This window comes from Astatotilapia calliptera, chromosome 7, assembly GCF_900246225.1.
Source record: "Astatotilapia calliptera chromosome 7, fAstCal1.2, whole genome shotgun sequence".
NCBI lineage: Eukaryota > Metazoa > Chordata > Actinopteri > Cichliformes > Cichlidae > Astatotilapia > Astatotilapia calliptera.
Window position 1 is genome coordinate 40,298,475 of NC_039308.1, and position 15,302 is coordinate 40,313,776.

The following is a 15,302-nucleotide window of genomic DNA, read 5'->3' on the forward strand; positions in this document are numbered from 1 at the left end:
TGGGTCTCTGGGGTCCTCTCAGCCTGGCTGGGGGGCTCCTTTGCCTCCATCCTGCTGTGTGCCCAGCCTGGAGGCTGCGGTCTGTGACCGGCTCCCGGTGCAGACGGCTCCCTGTTATAGTGTTTCCTCACTTGGCTCATGTGAACCCAGCCCAATTTTTACTCTTTAAGTGTGTGTGTGTGTGTGTGTGTGTGTGTGTGTGGGTGGGGTGGGGGGTGAGATATGTGTGTATTCACATCATTTATGTTAATGAGAGTGTGGGGAGTGAGTTGGAGGGTGGGGTGGGCTGCTTTTAACTATGTAAAGCACTTTGTGCTACATTTTTTGTATGAAAAGTGCTTTATAAATAAAGATTGATTGATTGATCCCATCTGGTTTGGTTTAGATGGACCATCATTTATTTTTCAACAGGACAATGACCACAAACACACCTCCAGGCTGTGTGAGGGATGGAGTGCTGTGCTAGATGGCCTGGCCTCCACAGTCACCTCACCTGAACCCAATGGATATGGTTTGAGCTGAGATGGACCACAGAGTGAAGGCAAAATGGCCAGCAAGTGCTCAACATCTCTAGGAACTCATTCAAGTCTGTTGGAAAACCTTTCCAGGTGACTACCTCATGAAGTACCTCGTGAATTTCGATAGTGTATGAATATTGAAGGGATTTATTCCAACAATAAGCAGCAAAATCAAGAGAAATAAAAGTACAATTAGTTGTAGAGACCCTTGAGCAATTTCAGAATATTTTATGTAAAACATTTATGTTTGTGTACTCCAGTGTATGAATATTGAAGCGACTTATTCCCTGCATTGCAGATATGTTATGTTTATATACCTCCCTTTCATAGGTCTCCAGGTCTCAGTTGAGTGACATCTTTGTCACTTCAAGGAATTCCTCCTCATTGATAATGAAACTGTCCTGTTTTTATATCTAAAACCATGTTCTGCCAGTCAGCTGACAAGTCCTTTTTCTGCAGTGCAACTCTGACTTTGAACACATAGTAAAGTTGATCTATATTATTATCTATGCATATTATATAAATATTTCTCCTTCAAGTGAACTTCAGGAAGCCAGGATCACTGGAGTGTTTACAACATCATTAACAAGATTTATTCCAACAATAAGCAGCAAAATCAAGAGAAATAAAAGTACAATTAGTTGTAGAGACACCTGAGCAATTTCAGAATATTTTATGTAAAACATTTATGTTTGTGTACTCCACTGTAGGAAAGACTCCACTGATTAAAAACTCAGAATCAGTTGGATTATTAGAGTTTCTGAAGACGGAGAGGTGGTGGTTCAGTAATGTGCACAGATCCAGTACTTAAGGAGGATGACGATCAGAAGGACAGGTTGATGAGGGGAGCATTGTTCTCAGTCTTGTCCTCAGGACTCCACTTGATAAGCGGAGAGCTCAAATCAATCAGCTGAAAACAACAAATGCACAGTTACAGAGCTGCTTTGGGTACAAGGTTACTGAAATCTGAAGCACCAAACGAACAAACTGCATCACAGTGAAACACAAATCTGTTAAAATACTACATATTCAAAAAACCCTCATCTAAAATATTTTTGAGGGTCTTGAAAGGAAGATGTAGCCGTTACGTTTCTGTTTGACTTCATCTTGCACAACATGTTGAATTCTGGCAAAGTTGTTTCTTGACATCGGGCTGCAAGTTGAGAAAGACAGCTGAGATTAGGGTCAGAATAAACCTTCTGACCATCAACAAAAGAAAAGAAATGCTGCTCTTTCACTGGATGTTTTCTCGCTCTCTGCAAACCAAACTGCAACATTGTTGTCAAAATTGTTTGAGCTTTGGAATCTACATCCTGACTGTGAGTCTGTAGTCTTATACTCAAATATACTGCTACAAAAAAACTGAAAAACTCACGTTACCTTTTTGGAGGAATGACATCAGCACAAGTCTTAAGAATAGTTTATATTACAATATTTACCAGGTTTGATTTCCATCTGCAACTGTATGAATGAGAGTTTTGACAGACAGCGTTGGTGCAGCGGAGCAGGAAAAGCTTGCTCTTTGGAAAGCTCCATCGTGAGCATCTGCTCTTTGTTTTTGAACAGAAGTGATTTGGGCATTGCAAATTGCACCCAAAGCTTCAAGTGCAATTTCTCTGTCCATCTTGACGTTGTAGTCCTTTGCTCTGCTCACTTCTACCTGCAAGTGTTGTGATTCATGTAGAATTCGGCTTATAGGTTAAACTGCATCGTGACACCTCCTGAGACACGCTGCAGTTTACATCATTTCTTAGATAAATCAACTTTTGACTTTCCAATAGATGTTTTCATTGGAACTTCCTGTTCTTTTTTCTTGTGAAATTATTCATCACATCTTAGATTTTCACAACTACCCTGAATCTTGATACAGTCGCAGTTCTCCATAAACTACAATTACTGCCTTGCAATTGTTGCAAAAACTCTTCAGAAGCCTGCATTTCATCACTGCAAAGATGAGTGAGATTCATTCGTTTCTCATACACAAACACATTTTAGCCTAAATCAAACATTGTCTGATTTTTACATAAAACACCAGGTAACTCCAGTGACTTTTGATAGTGTATGAATATTGAAGCGACTTATTCCCTGCATTGCAGATATGTTATGTTTATATACCTCCCTTTCATAGGTCTCCAGGTCTCAGTCGAGTGACACCTTTGTCACTTCAAGGAATTCCTCCTCATTGATAATGAAACTGTCCTGTTTTTATATCTAAAACCATGTTCTGCCAGTCAGCTGACAAGTCCTTTTTCTGCAGTGCAACTCTGACTTTGAACACATAGTAAAGTTGATCTATATTATTATCTATGCATATTATATAAATATTTCTTCTTCAAGTGAACTTCAGGAAGCCAGGATCACTGGAGTGTTTACAACATCATTAACAAGATTTATTCCAACAATAAGCAGCAAAATCAAGAGAAATAAAAGTACAATTAGTTGTAGAGACACCTGAGCAATTTCAGAATATTTTATGTAAAACATTTATGTTTGTGTACTCCACTGTAGGAAAGACTCCACTGATTAAAAACTCAGAATCAGTTGGATTATTAGAGTTTCTGAAGACGGAGAGGTGGTGGTTCAGTAATGTGCACAGATCCAGTACTTAAGGAGGATGACGATCAGAAGGACAGGTTGATGAGGGGAGCATTGTTCTCAGTCTTGTCCTCAGGACTCCACTTGATAAGCGGAGAGCTCAAATCAATCAGCTGAAAACAACAAATGCACAGTTACAGAGCTGCTTTGGGTACAAGGTTACTGAAATCTGAAGCACCAAACGAACAAACTGCATCACAGTGAAACAAATCTGTTGAAATACTACATATTCAAAAACTAAAAATCTAGTGGAGTTTGTCTTTCCTGGATATTGGACTGAAGGCATGGCTGCTTTGATCGATAAATAGTCTTAAAAGGCAGCTGTAGCCATTACATTTCTTCACCTTCGCCAGCTGTAGTCACTCAACTGGGCCTCTCTTAATTTATCTTTGTGTTTTGGAGCATTATTGCTGAGACATCCAGTGGTGTAGTTAACCGTGGTTAACAGTGTCACTTGACAGGTGAAGTTAAGGGCAGGTGAAAGTAGCCATTACAGGAATTCTCTCAAAAATTATTGAGTCTACTATGTGGTACAGGTCATAAATGTGTTCTTCAGTTAAGGTGAGAAAATTTGGTGACAAACAAATGATTCTGTATTTCACTTTACAGGTGTGTGGCATATCACTGATCACAGGTTAAAAAATTAATAATAGTCGGTGGGAAAAGTGAGCATTCAAACAATAACTGAAAGCACCATTAACTACTCTCTTAAAATTCCAATTAAAATATCCCAATAATTCTTAATGGGTATATGAACAAATTTAAATAGACTGATAGATTCTAAAAAGGACTTGGGTGTTATCCCCAGATGAGGTGAAAGTTACCTGAGCTGCACTGCAAGTCTTATTATTGGTCCGGATGAAGTCAGGGGTGTTGGTCAAGTCAATGAGCAGCTTCTCTTGAGGAGGCAGGGTGGGTGGTGGAAGATCCAAAAGGAGAACCTGAGCAAAAAAACTGAGTGTGAGATGATCATCTCTGAAGTTGCTCTGCAGCTCCAGCAGATCAGACTGAACAAGTGAAGATGCAAGAGATGCAATGAACTTTGAGTGTGTGGCAACAATTCATTATAATTTTTGTTGTTTTCTAAACCATTATGAAGCAACTTATACAGCTACAGAGCATCTGAATCATCTGGTCATCTGTCAGGCTCCAAATCATTTTAACCTCAAAGGAGTCGATAATAGAAGATAACCTGGTATTAAAGCAAAAAAGGAGACTTGTGTAGTTTAACCCTTTGATCTCATATGGTGATATAACCAGAGTACCAGTGCTTGTTCCTGTTATGCGCTGGAACCTGAACATGTGGAGGAAACTTTGGCTAAAGAAGAAGCGTGTTAAGGTCTTGGAGTGGCCTAATCAGTCCCCAGGTCTTACTCCCACAGAAAATCTATGGAGGGAGCTGAAGGTTCCAGTTGCCAAACATCAGCCACGAAACATTAATGACTTTGAGAGGATCTGCAGAGAGGAGTGGGACAAAATCCCCCCTGAGATGTGTGCAAAACTTGTGGCCAACTACAAAACAGGTCTGACCCATGTGCTTTACAACAAAGGTTCTGCCATCAAGTACTAAAGTGTGTTTTGCAAAAATCAAATACTTATGTCCTTCATGAAAATGCTAATTATTTTTTTGGAAATGCACTTTTCTGGATTTTTGTTGTTATTGTTCTTTCTCTCACTGTTCAAATAAACCTACCATTGAAATTATAGAAGGATCATTTCTTTGCTAGTGGGGAAAATCACAAAAACAGCTGGGGTTCAAATAATTTTTTTCCCTGATTATAACTGTTGTATTATGATGGTGTATACTGTGTGACCTCTGACCTCCTGTGTCTTGCTGTTGCTGTCCTCTTTAAGCTCCAGTTCAATCAGGTTTTCATTGGGCACTGATTCATCCAGAATCAGTGCTCCAGGATCCATGGGCTCTGATTGGTCAGTCTGTTGGTTGTTTGAGGGTGTGGTGGTAGGGGGATCATCCTCTAGACAGAAGGGCTGAATTTCAGGTGCATCAACAAGCTCCTCCTCCTCCTGTGCATTGGTGAGGGTGGGGCTGTGCACACACAAATATAGACACAAATAAAGAATGACACACCTGCATGTGAAGTCAAAGGAGCAACCAGGTGATCTGCAAAGGACCAGTTAGAAGGCAGCCTCTAGCATCTTACCTACAGCTGTGCTGCTTGGTATATGAGGTGGGGACAGAGTCAGAGAGGGCTGGAGGTTTGGGCGTTGGAGAGGGAATGAGTGAAGCCTTGCGTCTAACTGGAGTGGGGAGGGCAGAGGGGCGTCGTGGCTTCATCTGCAGTGACTTGCATGTGATACCAGAAGGTGTTAGCGGACCAGCAGATGGCTTTTGAGGAAGACTAAAAGAGAAGGAGTTTACAGTATCACTGATCTGTCAGGTAACATTCAGCTCCAACATCTCGATCAAACACTGAAGGAACATAGAACCCAGCAGAGATTTAACAGTGTCAGGAATTATATGTGTACTGCCATCTACCTGTCCATGCCGTTAAGTGACATCAGCCTCTTTGGCTTCAACACCTTTGAGACATCTAAAGACAAAACAAAGACAGTGAGACAGACATGTCAGAGTGTGAAAAACTGAAGCTGAAAATCTTGCTTTGAACTCAAATCAAATTAACAGTTTTCTCAATGCATGTTATTACTGCAAGGCAAACACCTGACAAAATTAAAGAGAAAACCCCATCAATCAGTAAATCCCCTACAAGTAGCACTTAGAAAGGAAGAAGCCCTTTCAAAGCCTGGTTTATAGTCACTACACTGGTTGTTGCAAAAAAACTAACATCACCAAAGCCATGTAACTATTTATACTGCCACTGAGAGCACGCTGATCCATCAGTGTCACCAGTGAAGAAAAAAAGCCCACATTAACAATGGTAACTCAGCAAAAGCCATCAAAAAGGGAAGGAAAAAAAAAACTAAACAAAACAAAAACTGGATTTTTTTTTAACCCCGAGACAGAAGGTCAGTTTCACTCAATTTATGAGTTAGATGTTAGTCCATTATTTGTCATGTCCAAATATCTCAGAGTTAATCATCACTTTCTCACCATTTGCATGGTGAACACCTTTGCCTCCTGTGCTTGGTGTAGGTAGGACCACCGCCTCAGGTTTAGATTTGGCCTTCGGTCCGCTCTGCAGCCGACTTGTGGAGGTGGTGAGGTTGGAGGCAGGTCTTTTGGGGGGCGTGGCTTCAGCGCTCTTGTGAGGAGTGGATTTGGCATCATTGCCACTCTCCGCCTCAGACAGCTTCTTGGCCTGTGTCGATATTGAGCGGCGGCCAGCGGCAGTGGAGGACACCGACTCTGCAGCACTGTAGATGGTGGACCTGCGTGGCCTGCTGAGGCTGTTCACTTTGCGGGGTGCTGGGCCAGTGGAGCTGCTCAGATTCCCGTTAAGAGTAGACTTCACCTTGCCTGAGAGCAGCAACAGATGGTGAAACAGGGTAGATATTTAACCATTTAGCTGTACAGTAAATCTTTAAACGATCATCCAAATAAAACCTTCGCACGTACTCATCCAGGACAGAGATCAAATCATTTTCAAGCTACCAACCAGAACCAATCTAAGCTAGTTGGAGAGAACACCTTATTGTGTTTACATTCCAATTTACTCTGACCTAGAGGACCTCCCTCCACAAGCCTATTTATAGCACTCATCCTACTTCAAATGCTGCATTCAGATGTACCCACCACATGTAAACTCAGAGTGCAAGTTGTCTGAAATCAAATGTTAACCTTTTGCAGTCTCTCTGTTTTAGTGTTGTTGCACTGTGTTCTAGTGACTACAATATCAATTCAGGGGATTTTAGAGTAATTCATGCTTCCATCTGATAAAAAGCTTTACGGAGATATTCTTTCCAGCAGGACCTACATACAGTGCCAAAACCACCAACAGATGGAGCCTGAACTTCCTTGCGACAATACCTCAGACTGTCTATGAGATATTTAAGAGGATGAGAAACAGTCAGCCCAAAAATTCAGACAAGCTTAAAGCTGCTACAATAAAAAAAACCTGGGCTTCACCAAAGCCTCCACATCACAGACTGATTCAAAATCTTTTTTCCCCAATTAAGTTTATTATTATTAATAATAATAATAATAATAATAATAATAAACGTTTAATAATTTTTGACGATTTCAGATTTTCATGAGCTAATGATAATAATTAAAACATAAATTTTAAAGCTTAGCCTTTTGAATTAAACTAGAGGAAAAATGAGATCTCACAGTATTCCCTTTTTATTAAAAAAAAAAAAACATACTAGCATGTAGCTCCTGTTACCATTGTGCAGTGAGCATACCTTTAGCCGGGGAAAGAGAGATGCTGGAGTTGAAGCTGGATACAGAGGAGGATGATGAGGACGTGTTCTTTCTCCTGGTCTGAAGACGCTGTGCTTTCCCACCTGACAGGTTCCTCACTCCACTCTGCTGGAAGGAAACACAATCATGACCAAAACAAATGAGTGATTTTACATATTTATCTATGTTTATCTTTTATATGTAGTCTATGGGTCAGACGTAACCTTTGTTTACCTTCTACAGACATTGCAGTGAGTTTGTATTTTAAAGGTCTTTCCTTTGAATTGTTAAAAATGACCTACGATAATTCTCAAACATAAAAACGTCCTGTTAATAATAGAGATGGCACAATATCACTTTATGTCCGATACCGATATCTTAACTTTGCATATCTGCCGATAACGATATGAAGCCGATATAGTGTATTTTTTTTAATCAATAAAACTGTTTTTTATAAATATGTTGTTGCATTTTGTACAAGTTCATATTGAAGTTTTAAAAAAACAACAACACTAAAGCTATTCTGTTATACTTGTATGCAAGAAACACACTGCACCCAAAATATTTTATAGTTCAGCAAAACTGATCAATCTAATAAACTTAAAGCTGCACCATCCTCCCTATTCTGGTATATTAAAGAGTACTTAGCAGAAATATTAAACAACCTAATTAATAGGGTTGCCAACTCCCAGCAAAAATATTAGAGAACCACCCCCCCACCCTCCACCTCACAATGCTTAATCAACTTTAATTTAATGCACATGTAAAACAAATGCACAGAAATCAATTATTTTTCTACAATATTTATATAGATTCAACATCTTTCTTCAACAGAAGAAAGATGTACTATAGCTTAGTAGGATGTATATTAGATTTAATAGTTACTATATACAATAATGGATTTCTATACATTTAATCATATGACCACTTTGGTCAGATAATTATTTATTAAAAGTTAGTCATTTTAAATGAAATAACAAAGAAAAGTATTTCTTTGTACCCCCCTTTCCTTGTTAATGCCCCACCTGGCCCCCCTGGCAAAACTTTGCTAGACCCACCCCTGCAGTCACCAGCTGTCAGCTACGTAAAAAAGGATCCTGGTGTTATTTGTCTCTCAGAAACAGTTCATAACTTCCCTTCAACTCATTCATGTCACCTAAAAGGTAAACCTGTTTCTCCATCACCTGTTCAGCTCTGATGATTCAGTAAGGACATCTCCTGGTTTCACCTTCATGTTTCCCTCTCACCACATATCCAAACCGATATCATGACCAGCAGCTTTTACAGCTGTGGCTCCAGCAAACATCATCTGATACTAGAAAGTAATATTAAATCAAGTTTAACAACAGCTGATCAAGCTTAAATGTGCAGCTGTTGTTTATCCACTGGTTTCCTCTTTCTGGTGCAAAGTGGGTGATAAACAAACAAGTAAGACGGGACTTGCGACAGAAAAGCCGATCAGCTGATCATTGATCAGTTTCATGATTGAAGTAGCAACAGGGGAGGGAGGGGAGAGAATGAGAGAAAAAGAGGCAGCTGTCCGTCAAAGATAGGATAACTCCTGCCTTTTTTTGTGCCTTTCCCCCCCCCATTCTAGCTGAAGTACGGGACAAATCGCTTCCTTTTCGCCTCAGTATGGAACTCCAAGGGCCAGTCCAGCTGTGGCTCCATATATCAGTTGTTAAGCTTAACGTGGGAATAGTATGCAAAAATTCAGAAATGCACTTACACACTTTACTTCTCTGGGATAGTTTTCGCCAAGATGAAATACCGCGGTTTGGAAGCATGTAGCGAGGCTCCAAATGCTCCACCAGACCACCGACATGTCTCGCAGACAACAGCCGCTCTATCACGTGACACATACTGCTCCAATGTGCTGAGCTGGGTTACGCCAAGCAGCGTGTTTTGTGAGGTGATTTTGTGATACTTTGGATCGGATTACTTTTTTTTTTTTTTTTTTTTAAATCTCTCTCCGATATCCAATCCAGTAATTTAGGTCAGTATCAGACCGATACGATACGTAATATCGGATCAGTCCATCTCTAGTTAATAATACAGCAATGTTATTTTAATTCATCCATCCATCCATTCGCTTCCGCTTCTCCTTTTCAGGGTCGCGGGGGGCGCTGGAGCCTATCCCGGCTGTCATAGGGCTAGAGGCGGGGTACACCCTGGACAGGTCGCCACTGTCGCAGGGCTAACACACAGGGACAGACAACCATTCACATTCACTCGCACATTCACACCTAGTGGCAATTTGGATTATCCAATTAACCTATCCCCACAAGCTGCATGTCTTTGGACGGTGGGAGGAAGCCGGAGTACCCGGAGGGAACCCACGCAAACACGGGGAGAACATGCAAACTCCACACAGAAAGACCCCGGCCTGATGTTGGAATTGAACTCAGGATCTTCTTGCTGTGCGGCAACAGTGCTAACCACCGTGCCGCCCATTATTTTAATTAAGTTTTCAAAAAAATTGATGTGTTCATAGTAAAATGCATTAAAAATATAGAGGAGTGGGCACTGGTTTGTGGAAGCTGCTATGTTGATCATGACTACAGTGGGCGAGGTGGACATCTGTTCCTCCTAATCGTGTTTTATGTATGTGGCTATAGACTGGCCACACCCCTTATAAGTTACTTTTAATTTAAAAATCCTGAATGGCTCTTTCACGATATCTGACAATTTAACATTTGTACATGTGGATAATCACTTTCTCCTCCTCCTCCCCTGCTCTCTTCTCCTCCCTCATCTCCACCTCATCCCCTTTTCCTAAACTGAAGTCAAAGCTTAAAAATATCCTCAAAAACTCACCTCAGTATTGCTGAGGTGTTGCAGTATTGCTATACTATTTATGGCCTCCTCCAGGGTAAACAGACATGGAAACATTGACAGCAGAGGTAAGCTGATAGCCTACTCACTACATCTGAATGGCAATGACAGTTGCTTGTCATACAGAGGCCACCATAGCTAGGATTATGCATTTGAATTGGTAGGGGTAAGAAAACAAAATTCATTTGAATGCAATCTACTGACATCTAGTGATGAGATTTCACACATTATTCTTTTAATGATTCATAGTTAAAAAGGCTATGCTATAAAAAAAAAAAATGGGGGAAATATAAAAAGCTTGACTCAGATGCTTCTACATGACTCCTAACAAAGCGCTTCAGCTCCATAATTATTGTTTTTTGTTAACCTCATTTACAAAGTGAGAAATAAAGTCAGCAGGTAAATATCACTCAAAGTAAACGTAAATGTTTTTCCCAATCCAAAAACACTGCACTGAACTATTTGAACATGCAGACAGTTACCTTTACCTTGGTTGGCCGAGGAAGTGCGCGTTTTCCCAACAGACTGGAGTTGAGGGAGCTATCACTGATGTCAGAGGCCACGCTCGCTGAATCTGAGAGCAAATCCTCAGACGACTCCGCCCTTTTAGGGGGACAAGAAGACGGGCTTTGCCTCCAACTGCCCACTGCCTGAAACAGGTAATAGGTAACAGATCATCTGTAATCTGTTGATAGGGCGCTTTTAAGCCAACAACTTCTTACTAAACTATCTACACACAAAATAAAAATTTTAATAAAAGGAGAAAAGCTCATATAAAGTCAGTTCTGGTTGTGTTTCTGTTTATTTTATTACATTTGCTTCCTGGTTAGGAATCTGTTTCATCTATTTATTTTTGCTACTTTAATAAGTCTTAAGAAGATTGTAAGTTTTTCTAGGAAGGATCACGTTATGAACTGGTTTAATACAAATTTATTAATCTGTTATGTAACTGTAACATCACACTTGCATCTATTGAATGGTTTCTTTAAAACAAAAGGTAATGTATAAATATAGCAACAAGCTTTTTAAAACAGGAACAGGAGTGTTCAGTTCGTATCTTTAAGTATTAAAGGTGTCAAGTACTTATTCGAAAATGCACCTTATCCATTTTAAAGAAATTCATTGGAAATGTTTACAATCTTTTGTTTTTTTTAAATGTTGCTTTTTAAAAGCATGTTCAACAAAGAAATCAATCATAAACATTTTCCATGCATGGAATAAAGCAGAAAATAAATACTGCTTGTATTCTTCGGGCATTAAAAATACCCCAAATATCCACGATTCTGTCATGGAAACTGCACGGGCTCAGGAACACTTCCAGAAATTATGGAACCATTTGCTGTCCCAAATCCAAAGTTACATTATGCAAGGAGGAATACATATGAAGACATGATCCAGAAACGGCGCTCTCTTCTCAGAGCCAAAGGTATACAGAGAAGCCTTTAATGTGACACGCTTCCACACCGCCATGAAAATGTAGTGGAAGTGTGGGAGGAGAGGCGGGTTCGGAGAAGACTGATTCAGAGAAAGCCTATTAGGTATCTGTCAAAGGCTGCTTCCAGAAAACAGCGATACTGGGTGAATTAAAAACTCAAATCTTACTCTGTTGGGTGGTTGCAGTTTGGTCTTTTCCACTCTGCTCTTGTTGGTTGAACAGGAAGTCACTGGAATGGTTGGTTTGCTCGGCAGCACAACAGCAACACCTAGTGCAGATTTCCCTCGAAGTGCAGTTCTGGGCTGAGCTTTGGCTTGGATCACAGGGCTGCAGACGCTGAGTCTGCTTTTTGAAGTAGGGCGGGTAGACGAAGCTGGGGTGATAGTGGGGCGGATAGATGAAGTGATGCTGGAGCCGCTGCCTCTCTGCAGTTGGCGCTGGATGACGGGCGGCAGCTGCTTCAGTGGACTGTCCTGCACACAGAAGGTCTGTCGTTTGTTTGGGCTGACTCCACTGGTGGTCTGAGCAAGGAGACCAAGTCTGGTCTCAGCATCCTCGACAAACTCCTCTTGCTCAGTCATGGTGTCCATGGTCACACTGGTGGCGTCTCTGTTCTCATCGTGTGACACAGTGCTCTGCAGCTGACTTGCTAGTCTGTGGGCTTCCTGACACACAGCCTCCAGCTGTTCTCCCGTCAGCGGGCTCCAGGTTATGCTATGGTTCTCGAGGGGAGACGCCACATTAACGGAAACACACTTCTCTTTATGACTGACTGGACCAACAAACACCTCATCTTCAGCTTCATCACCCCTAGAGCTGTAGAGCACAAGGACATTAGTGCATAAGTCACAGCAAGAGTAACAAACAGTTCACAGCAATTAAACTTTAAACATCAAGGAGCTGACTACACACAGTTTTAAAAAAATAAAGCATTTCTTAAAATAAAGCAAGAGTGATGTGGAGCAATCGTGTCATGCCGACATAACAAAAGAAGAGAAAAAGAGTTCAAGTTATTACTAAAATTAAATTTGGAGCTATAAAGGCAAAACCAAAGTAAACTTATTTTGCTTTAAATTATTAAGGTATATTATGCACTTAAGTAGTTTGAATTAGAAATCACACGCCCAAACAAACTTTAGAGGGATTTTTTTTTAAACCAATAACTCAAGGTCTAATATGATACATTACAGAGCTTACATCTAAAATGGGTGATGGTATTGAGGGTATCCTTAGAGAAACTTGCATGTCCACGTCAACTGCCATCCTGCCCGGCCAGCAGGGTGATGACAATACCCATCCGCATTTTACAGTTGAGGGTTAAAATGCGGAGTTCCTTGATGGTTTTTACTCAGTTAAAACTGACTTTTAAGATACCTCAGGATGTTCAGAGTTTTGCAAAAGTTGTTGACATTCACTTAAACTTATTTACAGTTGAAGACAACAGAACTATTGGGACACATGTTGTTTTACTAATTTTATACTGTTCAATAGTTTTAATGGTTGTTTTATATTCTTGTTAATAGTTTATTACTTTGTCAATTTGACTTTTTGTGTGGGTTTGCTCATTTCAGTTTAGTTTTCATTAGCTTACATATTGTCCGTTATTATACTGTGCTGCAGATCAAATCCTACATGTAAACCTTATTAGTGCAAGATCACATGTCAAACACGTCTTCTGGATGTTGGCAGCCGGACAATCAGAGGACGTTGTGGGAATTTAAATGCGGAAATAAAAGAAAAGTGCGTGACTGAACTCCTGGCAGTACCTCGATAGAAACTCTCTATGATTTTTACCTGGCAGGCGACAGAGAAACATCAAAGTCAAACTTCTCATCAGGCAGAAAGAACACATCTACTGAGACACAATCAAAGTGATTAGTGATGAAACGCTTAAAAACACACGGTACGATATCTGACGGTCACTGAATGCTTACTCACCGCTGTTAGCTCGACAGTCCATCCGTAAGCTTGTTCGTCTCTGAAAACAGATCAGACGTGAAGATTTACTATCACAATAGCCTAAAAACATTCAACTTTACACCAACACTGACAAACAGTGAAACCAGCGAATTTAGAAACGACCATTTTGACTATCATGCTAACTTTAACGTTAGCTCTTTAGCAATCCACCTATGTCAAACAATAACGGACAAGAGCGTAAAACTCACAATTTAAAGATTCATTTTCGATAATTTTATGGTCCAACAATTTCTATGGAGAAAATGTTTTATTCAAGTTAAAATACAAACCTCTATTTCCTCCGAAACCTCAAAAATCTTTTTTGCTTCGCATTCAAACAGCGACGTGGAAGCAGAGAATTTCACAAATAATTCAAATCTGCTGCGCTGCGTGTCACGTGACTCATAGATGCGCCACTATTGGTTTAAAGACTATGACGGAGTCTCCGGTGGCGTCCTGGGGATTGTAGTCAAAAGCTAGCTAAAACTTGTGCCTGAACAATTTCCATTTACCATTTATGATTTTGCTTGATTTAAATTCGATTTTAAAAATTAGTATCCCAACAAAACAGCTCATATGAAAGTAATACAAATGTAATAAAAGTTTAAAAAAATGACTCTTAGCAGTTAAATTCGTTCATCTTTGTATATTTTTAAATTAAAGATGTGCATGCATTGAATAAAATGTAGATTAAAAATGCAATTCTTTTACAGTTCTTTCATTACAAGTTCTACGGTATTCATTGGACTGCTACATAACATGTAATGGTACTCTACTGCTTTTTAAATAGAATAATAGATTACAATAATAAAATCTGTGGATGAAGACTCTCTCTTCTAAATTTGGTCTGCCTGCTAGAACCACTCATATATAGACCACAGTGATTCAAATAACCACTGCTTACAACCAAGGTGTCCAAAAGAACATCTCTGAACACAACACACACAGAAACTTGGAGCAGATGGGCTACAGCATCAAAGCACCATAGGGACCGCTCCTTTCACTTAGAACAGGAAAGTGAGGCTCATACACATGGGCTTGCCAAAAGATAAGATAAGATAAGATAAGATAAGATAAGATAAGATAAGATAAGATAAGATAAGATAAGACTTTATTGATCCCACAATGGGGAAATTTTTGCGTCACCTCAGCTCAGGTACAGATATATGAAGGAAATACAAAAATACAATTAAGTACAATCAATGAAAAAAAGTAAGATAATATACTATATACAATGGTAGCATACACAGTATGTGATTATGGATATAGTTGGAAATATGGAAGACATAAACTATATAGCTTGGAAGGTCATGGAAGGTCCATTATGCATGTCTGGTGAGTGTCAATTTCTGTGGTGACAGAAGGTGCTAGTGTAAGAACCACAACATGAAAGCATAGATCCATCCTGGCTTGTATAAATGATTCTTGTTGGTCATGTAATGGTGTGAGGGAAATTTTCCTGGCACACTTTGGGCTCCTTAATGAGCCTCGTTTAAAAACCACAGCCAGCATCCAGCCTCAAGCAGGACTGACCGGATCTGCAAAGAGTGGTGCGCTCAGCTGAACGCATCATTCTATCAGAGCTTCCTGACCTGCTGTCCATCTACACCAAGTGGTGAAAGACTAAAGCCAGGAAGAT

At 40.1% G+C, this 15,302-nt stretch overlaps 1 protein-coding gene across 6 annotated transcripts; it reads right to left on the reverse strand.

Moving 5' to 3' along the window:
* Positions 1-2,973: 2,973 nt before the first annotated feature.
* On the reverse strand, positions 2,974-14,067 carry gtse1 (G-2 and S-phase expressed 1). 6 transcript variants are annotated; one of them, XM_026174729.1, is made up of 12 exons: positions 13,954-14,067; positions 13,643-13,682; positions 13,499-13,556; positions 11,872-12,520; positions 10,758-10,919; positions 7,437-7,560; positions 6,184-6,549; positions 5,611-5,665; positions 5,276-5,473; positions 4,935-5,160; positions 3,938-4,054; positions 2,974-3,226 (listed from the first exon to the last, which is right to left on the reverse strand). In XM_026174729.1, exons 2-12 carry the CDS (start codon positions 13,662-13,664, stop codon positions 3,140-3,142), a joined length of 2,064 nt encoding a protein of 687 aa, XP_026030514.1. In that variant the 5' UTR covers positions 13,665-13,682; positions 13,954-14,067; the 3' UTR covers positions 2,974-3,139. The 6 variants fall into 6 exon arrangements, with proteins under 6 accessions (XP_026030514.1, XP_026030513.1, XP_026030512.1 ...); XM_026174728.1 differs by having other exon boundaries at positions 7,437-7,563; XM_026174727.1 differs by having other exon boundaries at positions 10,752-10,919.
* Positions 14,068-15,302: the final 1,235 nt, after the last annotated feature.